Genomic DNA, 16,239 nt, shown 5'->3' with positions numbered 1-16,239 from the left:
CGGGCGAGGAATGACAGGGGTTTATTGTGCATCAAGTGCGACATGATGCCAAGTTTAATCTGAACAGAAAGCAACACGACAAAAGGGAAAACACGGCATGTTCCTCCGAGCATGAGCCTTGAATAAATGATAGACAGGAAGCTCAGGGCAGCAGAGACAGGGGCATGTACTGCAAAGATTAGAGAGCCGAAAGAGAAAAAGAAAAAAAAGCTGAACGTTTCACTGGAGGTCCCAGGCTGCATTGTGTGCTCAGGATCTTTCAGTGTGTCGTTTCCTTTTTAGTAGAGTGTTCCAGACTCTTATCGGTACAAGTCCCTACAGATGAAGACTGTAAGAGACTACAGCTCTGATAAAGATGACTTGATATGGGCCCGTTAAAATGCATGTGAAGAGCATGTGTGTCCTGCAGGGTTGTGCGCATCCAGAATTGAAATTGAAGTGCCTTTAAAAAAATGTAATATATATATATTATTATTGAATAATAATAATAATAATTTGTAGTAGCAGTACATTTATTAAATTAATTATTTAATGTTATGGTCATTGTAGAATTGTGGAAAAACACAATTTCCCAGATTGATCTAATTTAAGCAGCACGAAGCTGGCAAGTTTCATGTTAAGTTAAGCCCTAAATGAATACATTTTTCTTAATCACACATTTTAGTATGCAACGTGGTGCATAAGGACAAACCACTACATTTCTGTAGACAGGAAGCTGTTGAACCTCAAACACAATTTCTTTTTCATTTTTTTCAGGAGAGGTCTCATTACGATAACCTGGGCCATCACCTGAGCAAACTAGGCGAGGATGGAAAGGTTGGTCACAGAGTCATCGACCTCACCAGGCCAGAGGATTTCGAGGGTAAGAATCTATTTGTGGTGTTTGAAAACATAAGATGACCGCTCACTAATTCTCTTTGTTGTGCTTTGTACCCTTGTCTTGACTCCAGTGAGGAATGAGGTCAGGTACAGTTCAGTCACATGATCAGATTGTTTGGATTCCACAGTTGCTTGGCCAGTGCCAGGGAAAGCTGATGGGGGTAATGCAGTGAGCTGGGCTGTATTTAAAGTTTTCACAGCTAGTTCTTGATGACAATGCTGGCCCTTCTCCAAGAGCAGGCTCTGCTGCCACAGCTCATGTTTGATGTGCTGGGTGTGGAGGTGTAAATGATGATAGAGCTTACATGACAAGGCGTCAGCTCCTTTTGTCACCCTGTTCATAAACATCTCGCTAATATGTGCCAGTGTTTCTCCTGCATGAAATAAGTGTAACAGTTCCCATGGAAATCTACAGCCAATATATGAAGAAATAAAAGCATTTTATTTAAAATTTCATATAATTGTGTTACAATAAGCCTTTAAATCCTGTAAGACGATCTGCCTCACATAACTATGTTTGTTTATGCACTTTCTAAAGCATCAATTATTTATTTTGGCTGCGTAGAAATCAAAACTGTAAATAGAGGTTTAGAGATGCAGTTTTTCTGGTCTGGCATGATCTGCTCTAACCAGACCAGAGCCGATTCCCGCCAAGAAGCCTGTCCCACCCCTCTTAGATCAGTGAGAAAGCTGGGTCCTCGGGTCCTCTAACACAGTGGGAACCCGTCTCCTGTGGGCTCCAGAACAGTCAGGGGCAGGGTTGAGGGCACCCATCCACCCAAGTGATGCAGAGTTCCTTTAAAGTCCTAAGTGGAGGTGAAGGAACAGAGAACATCCCATCAGTTTACTCCCAGGACAGACAGGATTAGAAGGCCACAGAGGTTTCTCATCTTAGTGGACAGGCGCCACTGTGAGTTCTCAGAGCCATCCCCATCTCCATCTTCCCGCAAACACATCGAGATGAAAGATGTGAACTTGCATTTTATGATGATACGCCCCACATTAAATAGTCTCTTTTACAAGGAGAATGTGTTTGCCCGTTGGGAAACATGGAGTGTTTACTTGTGTGTTTTTTGTGTTTAGAGCCTTTTTTTGATAGACCAAGTCGAACAAATTCCATTCCTCTCGCTGAACATTTGAGGAATGTGAGCACTGTGTATGCGATACCTATGCTTAAAAAAAGGCAACTCTTTATCCTATTTATTTGCCACTAGTCTTTGTTTTATTACACTACTTTGTTCAGAAGCTTTGGGGCTTCGTCAATATAAGCTAGCTATTTTTTTTAATGCACTTTAAATGATTTATCAGCTGAGTAGTGAACTGCCATTTGAGAATTAAAATTCTTGACACTTTAACAGGGCAAACAGACTCATACAGTAACTGCCATGGAGAGCAGAGGAAAATTACTGAGTGGGTCGGTAACGGCCGTGCGCTTCCTTGTACTTGAGGTCCTGCCCGCTGAAAAGGCACGTTATATTGGAAAAGGCTCAGGGTGTAAAACAGCTCTCTGTCACTGCTGTAACTCGCAGAAATCTTTAGGTTGCTTGAACTAATATTTGCAAAGCATGAAGCAGCCAAATTAACAGCTGCCAGAGCTCTAACGAGAGAGAGAGAGAGGCCATTGGAAAATAACGGTGTGGTATGGAAATAGATAGAATTTCCTTCATTTTGCAAAAAGCCACGAGCCACATGCATCAACTCACCACAAAGTCATTAGGTCTTTTTAAGCTCAGATGAAAAACATTAACTAATACCACAAGAGGCTTTAGTATGGCCCCTTTGTTCATTCACATATGGCAGTGTATGAGTTTTGTTTGCTGAAAGGCTGGGGTCGTGCGTGTGTTTAAACTATCTCTGTCAGACGGGGGTCTTAGCAGAACAGAGGATGTGTTGAGAGATTCCAGGAGCAGGAAGTCGAGGTAATATCAGCACACTTTTGAGACAATGCCGGGCCAAATGAATGTAGGCCAGTTTTGATTAACGGCTTGACTATGTGATCTCTGAGCTATGTTAATGCTGCATTATTTATGCATATGGTTGAATTGTGGCAAGGTTATCACTGAATTATCATAGGGTAGCAATCTGAGGTTCACTGCAGTTAAAGCAAAGGAACGAAAGCTCAATTAGACATTTTTGTGTGTTCGACGACCGTTTTATGAAGGAGTATGATAAACGGCACCATATGATGTCATAACAACAACACAGAATATACAAGGATCTACACTATTATTCAAAAAGTTTTTTTTTTTTTTTTTTAGTTTTTTTTATAAATCTTTAAAGTCTTGTATGGCCATCAAGGCTACATTTATTTGATAAAAATACAGAGGAACAGTAATATTGTGAAATACTATAAAAAAAATTTAATAACCATTTTTTTATGCATTTTAAAATGTAATTTATTCTTGTAATGGTAAAGCAAAGCTTTCAGTCTTCAGTGTCACGTGATCCTTCAGAAATTATTCTAATGCTAATTTGCTTTTGTGGAAATCATGATAACATTTTTGGATTAATAGAAATTTAATTAAATAAATTAATTAAATTAAATAATTTCTAAGAGAAATCTTATGTAACATCAAACATGTCTTTACTGTAATCAATTCAGTGTTTAATAAATGTAATTAAATAAATATTACTGACTTCAACCTTTTGAACGGTGGTGAATATGGTAGCCCATTTCTGCCACAGATTAAAAAATACAACTTAAAAACTTTTGACTTTTAATCTTTCAGTTTTTTTATTTTTTATTTTATTTATTTATTTATTATGTTTTCCCAGCATTCCCACTGCTGGTTCTTTATCCAGTTTTTCTGTCTCTATAGTCTGCATGTCAGCCCAGGACTCCTTTCATCGGCAGTCTCTGAAATGGTGTAGTGCGAAAAGGAATTTAGCATGTCCCTCTTCAAGACCTTACAACATTCAGGGCAAGATGCATGAGAAACAATAGCTTAAAGAAACATGCGCTGACAAGTCACGCATTTGTCCGTTTATACTCCCTCTTACACACAGAGCAGAATTCCAAAAATCAAGCTGGGTATCAACTCAACAATTGGCACATTATAGTGTTGGGCTTCATTCACATGTAAGTTGTAACTGTTTAATTAGCAGAATATGAGTGCTGACATGAATGGGAGAGCGGATCATTGTGTCGTATCAGTCTGTGCGCATTAGGAGAGACTCTCATTGTCAGCACTGAATACCTTTGCAGAATGGCGTCTCTTTCTTTATTGGATCGTCTGTAGAGAGCCTGGCAGGTTTGCGTGATTGTTGCTTGTTTCTCCAAGTGGATTCTTGAGTGACAGTCTGTGTGTGCCCTCAGAACAAAAGGCTAGCTGCAGCGAGAGCCTGAGAGGCTCAGCCTTTTGGCTCCGTTCCGTGTACTGTCGAGTCTGGACCTGCTGCAGGCAGGTGTGCCAGTCCGCGGGGCCCCTTTCGCCCGTACACTTCCACGCGAGCACTCTCTCGCTTTCTCTGTAATTCATACAGTCCCCCTCCACTCTCCCTCCTGTTCACCGGGAGAGACAAATTAAATCGAGATTCTTGTATCGCTCTGTCATGTTGGGCACCGGGGCTCATAAATCACAATAAAGTCTATTAGAAGCCTCCTGCCGTCTCGCCCGCCCACCCTCGCGCACCTCAGGGGGTCTCCCGTGGCATCCGGAAACATCTGCATTTATTTACACAATAAAACACCTAACTAGGTGCTTCCTAAAAGAGCCGCACAGGGGGAAAAATGTCAATTAATGCTAATTTGTAAATGTCAGAAGCACGTAAGCGTTCTTATTAAACAACAACAAGCTATAAAAAAAGGCAGAGGGTTGTAAATTGCATGTTGTGGATACGGGGTGGCGTCGCACGAGCCTACCTCGCCGCTGACAGTTCTTTGGCTGCTTTTGATTAAGGCACATCATGATTGAAATGGAGTGGGGTGGGGGGGCACAGACCACCCATGTCTGCGGACAAGGCTCCATGCCAGGGGCTGCTGTTCGTCCCGTCCTGCAGAGCACTGGCACTCCGTAATTCGGCTCTTATTCCTGCGTGTCTGCTCAAATGACAGAGAGCCCTGAATCTGTCTGCTGACACACTACAGCAACAATAGGGCATGAGATGATTAATACAACCAACCCTGGTGGCTCTCGCCCTGAATCCGTTCTGCAATTTAAAAGTCCAGCAGCTGGGTTCCTGCATATAAGCTGCTCACCTCTGCCTATATCTTCATGTATGCCAGTATATAAATTGCTGAATCAGTGTCAGTGGTAAGTAATGGCACGGGGCGAATCGTAAATTAGAGCCGGCCATCCCCCTCCCCCTGAACAGACAGTGGCGGTCGTGTCTGGGGCGAGGTAACCGAGCGAGTGAGCTGGGGTTGGCAAGGTAATGAATGCCTTCATCTGGCCCCAGCAGTCAGCAGATTGCCCAGCGTTGATGGATACTGTCAGCCCTACGCCACACTACATTTCATTGCACAATAAACATGGCTGTCAAAGCCAAACAAAGTGAAATCAATTTATCCGGCACGGTGAGCGCGTGCTAAATGAAATTAATGTACTGTGTGGGGAGCGCCGTCATCGTATAATCCCAACGGAAGGGGCTGGGACGGGGCGGCTGCTTATAGTGTGTTTGGTGGTACAAAGTTGTGGAGAGGCATGATCAGAGAGACCCTGACTGATGCACCATGACTGTGTGGAGCTGGGCAGCCAGATAAACAGCAGCCCTTTCTGGATTATTATGATTGTTAAACATGACATGTGTAAATGGATCTTTTGGACCCCGGGCGAAGCCATTCTGCCCAGCAGGGCCTGGAGGATAGAGCCTCCTGCTGGCTGCCTTAAATTTAGACTCTCTCAGGGCCCCAATATGGCACAAGTCTGTGTGTGTGTGTGTGTGTGAATAGAGAAGGTAATTCTCCAACATTGCCTATTTTCCAGCTCCTCCTCCTAAGAGCAACGCGTTGCCCTCAGAATAATCTCGGTATCCCAGTGCTTTGATAGCGGTGTAGTGCCAAGATCCATCACTTAGCTAGAGATTTGATTTTGTTTATCAACACTAGTGATAATAGAAATCAAAAGCAGGTACCGTGTGCCAAGACTTGAAGTTTCAGGGTCCTAATGAATACACATCACATGTGGATGATGAAATATTCATGACTGATTCCAAGCCTTCTTATCCAGTTTTTGGATCATTAAAGATGTATCGTAGCATATGGGAAGGCTTTTTATTTTTTTGTTTGTTTGTTTGTTTTATTTTTCAAGCCTGGTTTATCAACATGTTTTTGTTTGTTGAAATATTCATACAGCTTTTATTTAATTCTTTCACATCTCACATATAAAAGGAAGCAAATGCACATGCAAACCGAATCATTTTCACTCTGCTGTAAAGTTAAATACAGAAACTGGAGGACACACATGCTGATTGTGAATGTCCTGATTGAGGAGTTACACTCCTTCAAGTCTGTTTGCTCTGTATTATACTTACACCAGGCCACATTTATAACCCTGCATATGAATAAGTGTGTAAAACCTCTGATCATTTTAATTTTTTTTTACTTTAGTTTACTATACTATATTATACTATACTTCAGCCTTTCAGGCACCATCCAATGTTTAACCACTAGGTCTGCCCTTTGTCAGACTCTGTATGTATTAGCACACTGAAAGCAATCACATGGAGATATATGTTTTGTCACGACATTGGCAGTGGTCCTCTCTTCTAATTTTACCTCTCTTACACAAACACCCTTATGCCACATTTGTTATTCAGAGCATTACCGTTATTACTCATAGCAGGAGAAATATTACGACAGTCATCCAGAAATGTACGGCTGTTCGAATGGACGAACGTTGTGACCCAGACAAAATATTTATACTGCAATATAGTCAGGGTCCTCCTCGTCTGGTTTCAGCTAATTTTCACTCATTAGGAGTTCCTCGACCCACAGTGCTGTCTTGTTCCACACTGGAAAACAAGGGCTTGTCCCATCCAGTTCTGGGATGGACAGCCTGGAGTATATGGTACAGCTGCAGACCTCTTGGGATCTCCAAGCCCAGGTTCTCTGGTTCAGCTCCATTCACTCTGATGTGCTGATGGATGCACTGCACTACTAAGTTCATTAATGGTCCGCACTCGTTTTCTCCTTCTTGCTCTGGTGTTCCTAGGGTGTAAGGAACTGAATGGCTCTGCAGATAAACTACATCAGTATTATTGTTGGCCAACAGGAGGCGCCAGCACTACCGATGCACGGGTCTACAGGGAACCCCGAGGAAGGAACAGCAACGAACCTCACATCAAACGACCCATGAATGCCTTCATGGTCTGGGCCAAAGATGAGCGCCGCAAAATCCTTCAGGCCTTCCCAGACATGCACAACTCCAACATCAGCAAAATCTTAGGTAAGTCAAAGCCCCCAAATCAGCCACGACCAGCAGCCACGGCCTGTATCTGTGTTAGCCTTTCCGTTTACAATTAAGCCATGCTCTATAACAATAAAATGAAATGGTATCCAGAGAACTATTGTAGAGTGCTTCAGAAAGTGCTGAAAATGTGGAGCACCCTCCAAAGTAAAATAAGCAGACTCGAGGCAAAGTCACATGACTTTTAGTGATGTGCATTTAGAAATGAATTAAGTCTGTTTCCATTGTAGTTTAAGCCCATGTCATCTGATGAAATAATGTATCAAGGGAGCATAATTTGTATTTGCATTACAAATTCCATACAATTGAAATGCTAAACACACACACACACACACACACACACACACACATAGATTGGAACATGGTTAATGGAATTTTTGTATGTGGGATTTACAAATTCCCCCTCAAAAATTCTTTGAATAATATATCCTTATAAAGACACCGATAATATCAGCATGAATTAGGACAGCAGATACACTGAACCTCTGTTCAGGTAAAGGGAGGGTCTGTTTTTACCAAACTGAAACAGCCCACTGTTCTGGCCCAAAACCAAGACTTACAGTCTAAAATGTAGCTGAATTGAACCATTAAGAAAGGCTGAGTGTTATGTTGATTGACTAGATATTTCAGCTGTAGCACACCGGACCTTGAATTGCACAAAATAAGCAAATTCATATCACCACGCCTGCTTTTTCCACTCTTAACAATCAGTAGACAAGCATCTCAGCATTGGCTAGCTACTAAGCAAAACATATGCTGTGAATAAGATGTTCAGGCTATTACCACACACCTGCCTAATCTTCTTTTGCAAGTAATTCCACACAATTCAATGCATCTCAAACAGACGAGCGCGGTTAAACTTGATGGCTTGATGCCTGCAGGAGCAGCTCAATTAGATGGATTTAGTGGCTGTCACGTGAGCAGGGTTTGTCATGAAAAATGACAGGGCTAAATGGGTCTTGTCCCCCAGTCCAGAGAGTCAATAGATCACAGCAACTAAAAGACACATCAGCCCGGACGTTTCTGAAGACTGGAGATATTTACTAGCCTGTTGTTTTCACTAATGCAGAAATTGTAACAGTAATGCTGTTTCCCTTCATTCACAAAAGCAGTGCTTGCCTCAGAATAATGCAGTTATTTTAGTGTACATGTGCTCTTTTTGTCTCTAAATGTACATTACATTCGAATATAATCTTTTACTTTATTAGTTTTGTTAAAATATATTAAATTCATGCATTTGTTTTTATTATATATATATATATATATATATATATATATATATATATATATATATATATATATATATATATATATATATATATATATATTAAAGCAAGTTTAAAATTAAATGCAATGTAGGTACGAAATATAATTATACTGATAATTTCTCACTCATAACCTGTGTTCAACAGGATCTCGCTGGAAGGGCATGACAAACCAAGAGAAACAACCATATTATGAGGAGCAGGCACGGCTCAGCAAGATCCATCTGGAGAAGTATCCCAACTACAAGTACAAGCCCCGACCCAAGCGCACCTGCATCATCGACGGCAAGAAGCTGCGCATCGGCGAGTACAAGCAGATGATGAGGTCGAGGAGGCAGGAGATGAGGCAGTTCTTCACTGTGGGGTAGGTGCACGATGAAAAAAAACACCATGAACAATAGCAGGCAGCTGTCCAAGATGCCCTGCGCTCTCTTAAACCCCTACACGCTGTTAATAAAGCCAGCTTAGAGCTCTCACAATAGGCAGGTAATGACTCCATACCATGTGCCAACTCCTGGTGTAAAGCCAGTAACCCTTTAATCAAGATGAGTGGAGTAATTCAACCATTTAGCTCATTTGTCACATCATATAGCCCTCGCACTTAATATTAATATATCCTTCGAAATAATGCAGGCACAGCCTTTTGTTGTCAACACACTCTCTTTGTGATTATATGCTGTGGTAAATTTATTTTTTTCTCAAAGGAGGGGAAATACACTGTATGGCCCTGGGATGAATCCCATTGACAAAATAGTATTTTCTTTCAGCTGCCTAAAAGTAGTGGTTTATCACATTTAGACGGTAACGGGGGCAGCAGGACTCACGTAGCCATTATTTTAGAATATTAGAGTGGAGTATGAATGTAAAGAGGGCTGCAGGGCAGATGTTTGGAGCTCAACTCTATAATTTACTGCATGTGGTGAGTGAAGAAAATGCCTACTCCAGGTGTTTCCACTTCAGCAGCAAGAAATACAAGCGCTGGAGTATCAATCAGCCTGTTAAAAATCAGGAGACTGTGTCTCTACCAACCAATTGGCTTTGTCACCCCGAAAGAAATGAGTGTCGTTTTCACAATCGTTCCCAAATCGCTGTTACTGATTGGGAATCATTTTTACAGGACTACTGGCTGGGCACATTCCACTCAAGCCAGCGTTTAAAACTCCTCAGGCTTTATGCTTTCGACCAGCGTTTTGTGTGCTTCTGTGCATTCTTTCCATTCTGGAATTCCCCGAGACCGTAATTGTTTTCCTTGTGAAGTGTTAAACTTGTCATGCGTCTCTTAAAAGCCCTTAAGCTTTTCTGAGCATTGTAAAAAGCAAAAGTGCACACGGGCACTTCATAAGTGTAAATGTGTCTGTTTCTTCACTTCTGTATCAGGCAGCAGCCACAGACGCAGATCCCCATCTCCACCAGCGCAGGTGTCGTCTACCCCGGTGCCATAACCATGACGACCACAACGCCATCCCCTCACATGACGTCAGACTGCTCCAGTGCCTCGGCCAGCCCCGAGCCCACCATCCCCGTCATCCAGAGCACCTTCAACATGAAGATGGAACCGGGCACCATGGTGTCTAACCAACCCGTGAACGGAGAGGACGAGATGGACATGTACGAGGACTTTGAGGACGAGCCCAAATCGGACTACAGCAGTGAGAATGACACACAGGAGCCGGTCAGTGCCATCTAAGGAGAAATCAGCCAGCGAAGAATATCCTTTTATAAGTGAGAAGACTGAAGAAGATGAAAAAGAGGACAACAACGACAACAAAAAAGAAATCCAAACACTTGTTTCTGAATGATATAGATTTTGGGAGCTAGCATGCAGATGTGGCTCCTGCAGATTTAACAGCTATTGGTCTTAAGTGTTTCTCCGAGTGTGAAACATTTTGATTGTGTTTTATTTTGGCTTTGTTTTTATTTGTATTTTTGGCTTTTTTTATTGTTATTTTATTGGAAAAAAAAATGTATTGTGTTTTAATCATGGACAATTTAGGGTATTTCCTACAGCATTTTTGAATAATAGGAGTTGACTATGATTGAAACATTTCATATGAATGCATAACTGACAGTCTTACTTCAATTCAAACGGATTTACACATGTATTTTTTTTTCTTTTGAAGCGTACATTACTGTTTTCGATGGGGTTCTATATCTCACTCAGGTATGCTGTACCAGCCAACAGCTTGTGAATGTTTTTAATCAGAACTATTTAAAATGAAAAAGACGACACTTCATTTGACATTTCATAATACGATAAAACTGAAGAAATCCTTACATTTGCTGAACCATGGAGGGAACGCCTAAAACTCCCCATTATTATTGTTCTTGTTGTTGTTGTTATTATTATTATTATTATTACTATTACTATTATTAATACTACTACAAGTTCAGATGTGCCAAACATATCATAAGCTTCCTGCTCTTAAATCTTAAATTTGAAAGTCTTAAGGGAGAGACTGCAGAGTCTTAGACAATCCTTGCAATCTTATTTACAAAGCCCACTTTTTTCCTCCTCTCCCGCTTTTTTTCCCCCCTGCTCTCCATTGACTACCATGTCCAAATACTCAGGAACTAAGAATGCCATAGTTCTCCAGGAGGTTCAATGCAGTGATCACCTCGTCTTCTCTCAGTCGTCTAGTTCGGTCTTACCCGCTCAGTTCTTAATCGCAGTGATTGTAATCAGGCCAGAATACCAAGGGGCCAAATGGCATCCAATCTGCAGAATTGGACAGGCAGCGAAAGGCAGCTTTGGTGTATTACAATCACAAGTTGCTGTGGTACAACATGTACGCACACACACACACCAGTCTTTAGCCCCATTTTTCAAGTCTTGAAGACATTGTAATCTTAACTGACAGAAATCGTCTTAAAGCAGAGTGTGTGCCCTTTGACCTTCTGCAGTGTGTTAATCATTATGTCTTAAGAGAAAGTCCAGCTTATCAGGATGTTCCTGCCAGTCATGCAAAGGGTTAAGGAGAAAATGTACTAAACGGACAATGGCACTTATTTTCCAAATTTTCAAAGGGTACTTGGATTTGAAATACTTTGTATTTATTTCAAGATATGTGAAGAAATATACATTTGAAAATTCACAAAGTCAAATCTGCCCCTTTTTTTGGCGATTTAAATCATTTTACTTGTCTCCAATCTTTTTTGAGCACTTGAAAAAAAAAAAAATAGGCAATCATGCATTCTAAATGATCTGCTCGTTCCGGCAGCAAAATGGATCTCGGGTTGTTTCCATGTGGAAGGACAGCCAAGAAGCAGCCAGTGGTCAGGGCTTCTTGTTTTAGGCTTTGGCCCTACTGAAAGCTCCTACAGGGTGCGAGTGCCATTCACCTCCACTCACCTGACCTCTACCCAGTGCACACCCTGCCTCAAGGGGCTACCATCTGGCTCCCGGCATCAGCCCGTGCCCAGGAGAAAGGTAGCAAACAATGGAAATGAGGCCCATGTGGTTTATTGTGCCCTCCTTCCATCAAAACACTCTCAAAAGGCCACGGCCAGAAGCAGCCACGAGGTGCTAGCGAGCAGATGGAACAAGTAGATCAAGCTGTGGGGGATTATTAAAACGACTGACGAGTCGGTATCATCTGAAATACGGCATTATTAATGCATGAGTCCAGCTATTTTGCCTTTGCCCTTGAACCGGTCTGTTTCATCAGTAACCCAGAGATTAGAACAGACAGGAAATGTCACAGCGAGGCTCCTGGTCACTGCATTACCTCCAAAGGTCTAAAAGGTACCGATGGCCGTCTAGCGCTTACTTCTCCCAGCAGTTGAAGCATTGACTTTTCTCCTCAGCGCCCCTTTTTGAAAAGCATTTACTTAATTTTTTCGAAGTTTTAAGCACTTCTTTAGAAGCTTGTATCCGTACCTTTTATTTTATTGGTTTTGTTGAAGTTTGTCGTGATTTTTACATGAGGTACAATACTTGGCTGGGTGTCCCTTGACATCAGCATTCAGTTTTGTTTTTTTTTCTTCTTCCCTGCTTACAAGCCAACGTTTATTGTTTAAAGCTGTTATATCTGTTTGCTGGTGGACTGGTTGATTTGTACGGGATTTGTACATATTTCCTTGACCATGCCAAGCCAGGTCTGTAGGCTGGTAGCAGACAAAAGGACTGTTGTTGGGACTGAAACTTGATTGCGCTTGTATAGATAAAAAAGACAAAAAGAGACAATTTCAATCTCACATGGAGACAATGATTCAAAAGTGTTACAAGCACTGGATATAAATGGTATTTTTTATCAATTCTGACTAATGTGAAGCCGTTGTGCGAGGAAGAAAAAAAAAAACACAGACACGAACAACCTGTTTGGACTCATGTGAGCGCGCCTCACAGTTGCCAGATTTGAATAATTTTTCTTTTGACACACTTTGTTTATTTATGCAAAGACACGGGATGAATGAACACTTTGTTTAAGCTCCAGTGCTGCCTTGGGGAGAGAGAGCAGTAAACTCGACGGAGAGCCTCGCGTAGTGACTGGCCAACTGAGACACACCGGACTTCAGTAGCACATTTTGATGGTCATGTATGTTTGTGTTGTATATTGTAATTGAAGCTCTCTAGTGCATATAGACATTTTATTGTATTTATTAGCCATTATTGGCTCTAAAAGTGTCAGTAGAACAGAATTAAAGGACAATCAGAGAACAAGAATAAAAAGTGAAATTTGAAAATGGATTGGAGCTCAAAACAAAGTTTCTTTCTTTTCTTCTTTTTTTTTTTTTTGATTGTAAATATAGGAAAATAGAATTCTATTTTTGTTCATGGATACTTACCGAAGTGTAAATTATGTATTTTACTTTACTGTGTGTGTGTGTGTGTGTTTGGTCATTGTACTTAGAAGAAAGACTGAAATCACAAACACAATTCACTGTAGCTCGTGTAGTTGCTAAATTGACATCCCTGTTGATTGAGTAGTATTGGAGACACAGATGAGACACCCGGGCATCTCATTTCCATGTGTTTCAGTGATGAACCTCGCACTTCATGCTTCGTTAACCAGCCATTTGCTATGTTGTTAGTGCACTCTGTAGCAAAGGACAAATCTTGAAATCCATGTACGCAATTTTCTTTTCTTTTTTTACTTAAAATTTTTTTTCTAAATGTTGAGGTACTTGCTGAAGTTATATAATAATTGGTTCTGTGCCAAATTTGAATGAGAGAACGTAATTGTTGGGCATCAGTTGTGGCGTGTCACAGTACAGCTTCATCTGAAAACATATGGGATGTGCAAATATTTATGATTGTGTGTTAGTTTGTTTTTTATGCTGCACAGTGCAGATCCACTCTGTGCATTTGACGTTTTCGTACAATATTTTTCTCTGTGTTGCTTCATAGTGTGTAATAGACCATTTCCCATCCAGTCAACAGCAAGTCTAAATGACATTTCTTTTATAATACACAACTATCACTGCTATATTAATGCAAAAATAGGTACAATAACTAAGGACAAAGCTTGGGAGTTTCTACTTGTCTTACTGTAATGTTTTTTTTTTAGTATGGACTTTTGTGATGTATATTGTGGGCTAGTTTTTGTTCATTTAAATCAGCACAATTTCTTGACATGCTGGACTGATATGCCAGCTGCTGTTCAGAAGAGTAAAATGTTTCTGTCAGGGATGACGTATGCTGTTGTCAATGCTAGTGTTTTAGATTTCTGTAGTCTCTCAAGCATCATTGTGTGTGGCTCCTATGTCGCTAGGTGCAGTCCTGTTTCGAAACCCGCTAGCAGCCTGATAACACATTATTGTCTTGTCTTGTGTGTGTGTGTGTGTGTGTGTGTGTGTAGAGATCAGTTTCTCAGCAGGTACACAGACCCATGGCAGGTATTATTGTTTGGGCGTTAGAGATATAGAATAGTATCTGTTGCTGCTCTTTCAAAAAAATAAAAATGTAAGTCTAAAAATGTAAATAGTTTATAATAATATCTTGTACAGTCCAGTGTAAAGTTTTAATTGAACTTAAAAAGGTTGCCATCACATTTGTGTTCAAATTCTTCTTTATACAGTACAAAAGACAGCTATTTGCTAATGATATTATTGTTAAAAAAGAAAAAAGGTACTAAAAATATTTTTTGCTTGGCTTTAGTATGTAAACCAGCAAGTCGTTGGTTTCTATGTGCAGTGTTGACGTGAGGTAAACTAATTAATGCTACAGTTGTATGTTCAGAGACCAGTCTTCTCAGTAATGGTAGTATTATTATTATATCAAAAAAAAAAAAAAAAAAAGATGAGTGACACATTTTGGTGTACTTAGACACCTGTTCTCCCCACAAACAGTATTTGGCATTTTGTAATATAACACCATTTTTACAGTATATTCTCAATTTACTGATGTACGACGGCAGATGAGGGTGTTCCTGTCTGTTTGCTTATTTACCTCAAGATTTCCTCTTTTTCCATAAAGGATGGAGTACACACACATATATGACAAAATCGTCTCACCATCACTCCATCTTTTGTACTGCTGTTGACACTTACAAATTAAAGAGACATTTTGTTTTATTTGTTGTGTTGCATTTTCTTTTTTTAAATAGCGCTTGGTCATTGGTGTATTTAAAACATCATTTAACCTGAAGTTTTACAAGTAATTCTTTGGAATTAATTTGACATTGGGAGTTTGTTGTGCTAGGAAATTAATTTACTTAATGTGCCTTTAAGCAACTGCCATAATAAATGCAATAGCTGAAGTAGAATTCAAACATTTACATACTTTTGTGTATCAGTAAGCAAAGAAGTAAACTTCACACATGCAAACTATTTACATATTATGTAGCAGCCTTGATAACGGATGCCTTGTTTTTTTTCTTTGCACTCACTGGCAGGTTACTTAGATGGACAGCAAAGTTAATAATACTCATGGTTGACATGATTATTATTATTATTTCTGGTTACATCTAACAATCAGAACTATTTAATGGTCCAATAAGTTAAAACTCATATATACTCTATCAACATTGCGCCTCAAAGTTACTATTGTGCAATAGATAGCCTATCTGTAAGATAAAAAGCATGGGCTAGATGATAAAAGAAAATGTCATATCAATGAATATTTTATATTAGCAAAACATAGATGTCTTTGGACATATATAGCCTTTATTTCTAAAATATCCTCCTGCCAAACAGTGAGCTCTAGGTTCAAGGTTATGAAGTGAACAGTAGTGTATTTACATTCTTTTAAATGTAATCAAACTAATCTGTGCATAAACTAATATGTTTACTGCACATCGATTAAAGCTACATTTATAATTATATAATTATATTGTAAGTTATTTGTCAAGTGTTTTATTTATTTATTATTATTTAGCCATGTGATCAGTTTATTGTTACGCTTGTGGATTCAACGCCAAAAACGTTCCAGCACGTGGATGAACGCGGGAGAACAGAGTGGTTACCAGCAGCGCGTGCAGGTGGGTACAAGTCATACAATAACACGACAAGCGCTTATTTTTTTTTTTCCTTAAAGAAACTTTAAAAGTCGTGATTAAGTAAAAATGGTCTCCTTGTATAAATCTGAAAGGGAGAAGTCATAACGCTCGATGTCGGCGGTATGAATTGCGTATATTTACACTGGAAGGTGTGCGTTCACTGAGTCAGCCTTAAAAATAGTTTTTGATTTCAGCTTTAGAGGCAATATTTGAATGTAATTATCGTCATATTTTATCAGTGTTAGATAGTTA

At 40.1% G+C, this 16,239-nt stretch overlaps 1 protein-coding gene and 1 long non-coding RNA gene across 16 annotated transcripts in view; both read left to right on the top strand.

Moving 5' to 3' along the window:
• The window catches only part of sox6 (SRY-box transcription factor 6), a 145,345-nt gene extending 130,728 nt beyond the window's left edge, over positions 1-14,617 (top strand). For all 15 annotated transcript variants that reach the window (XM_026216285.1, XM_026216290.1, XM_026216289.1 and 12 more), the window contains 4 exons: positions 757-862; positions 7,092-7,265; positions 8,699-8,915; positions 9,929-14,617. In XM_026216285.1, coding sequence (XP_026072070.1) covers positions 757-862; positions 7,092-7,265; positions 8,699-8,915; positions 9,929-10,238 — 807 coding nt within the window. In that variant the 3' untranslated portion in view covers positions 10,239-14,617. The remainder of the gene's footprint in view (positions 1-756; positions 863-7,091; positions 7,266-8,698; positions 8,916-9,928) is intronic.
• A 1,289-nt stretch (positions 14,618-15,906) lies between these two features.
• Positions 15,907-16,239, top strand: part of LOC113052054 (uncharacterized) — a 66,068-nt gene continuing 65,735 nt past the window's right edge. Inside the window, exon 1 of the long non-coding RNA XR_003276977.1 lies at positions 15,907-15,969. This is a non-coding gene — a long non-coding RNA (uncharacterized LOC113052054). The remainder of the gene's footprint in view (positions 15,970-16,239) is intronic.

This window comes from Carassius auratus, chromosome 32, assembly GCF_003368295.1.
Source record: "Carassius auratus strain Wakin chromosome 32, ASM336829v1, whole genome shotgun sequence".
NCBI classification, from domain to species: domain Eukaryota; kingdom Metazoa; phylum Chordata; class Actinopteri; order Cypriniformes; family Cyprinidae; genus Carassius; species Carassius auratus.
Note: the sequence above shows the minus strand (reverse complement) of the source record. Positions and strands in the feature narration are given on the sequence as shown.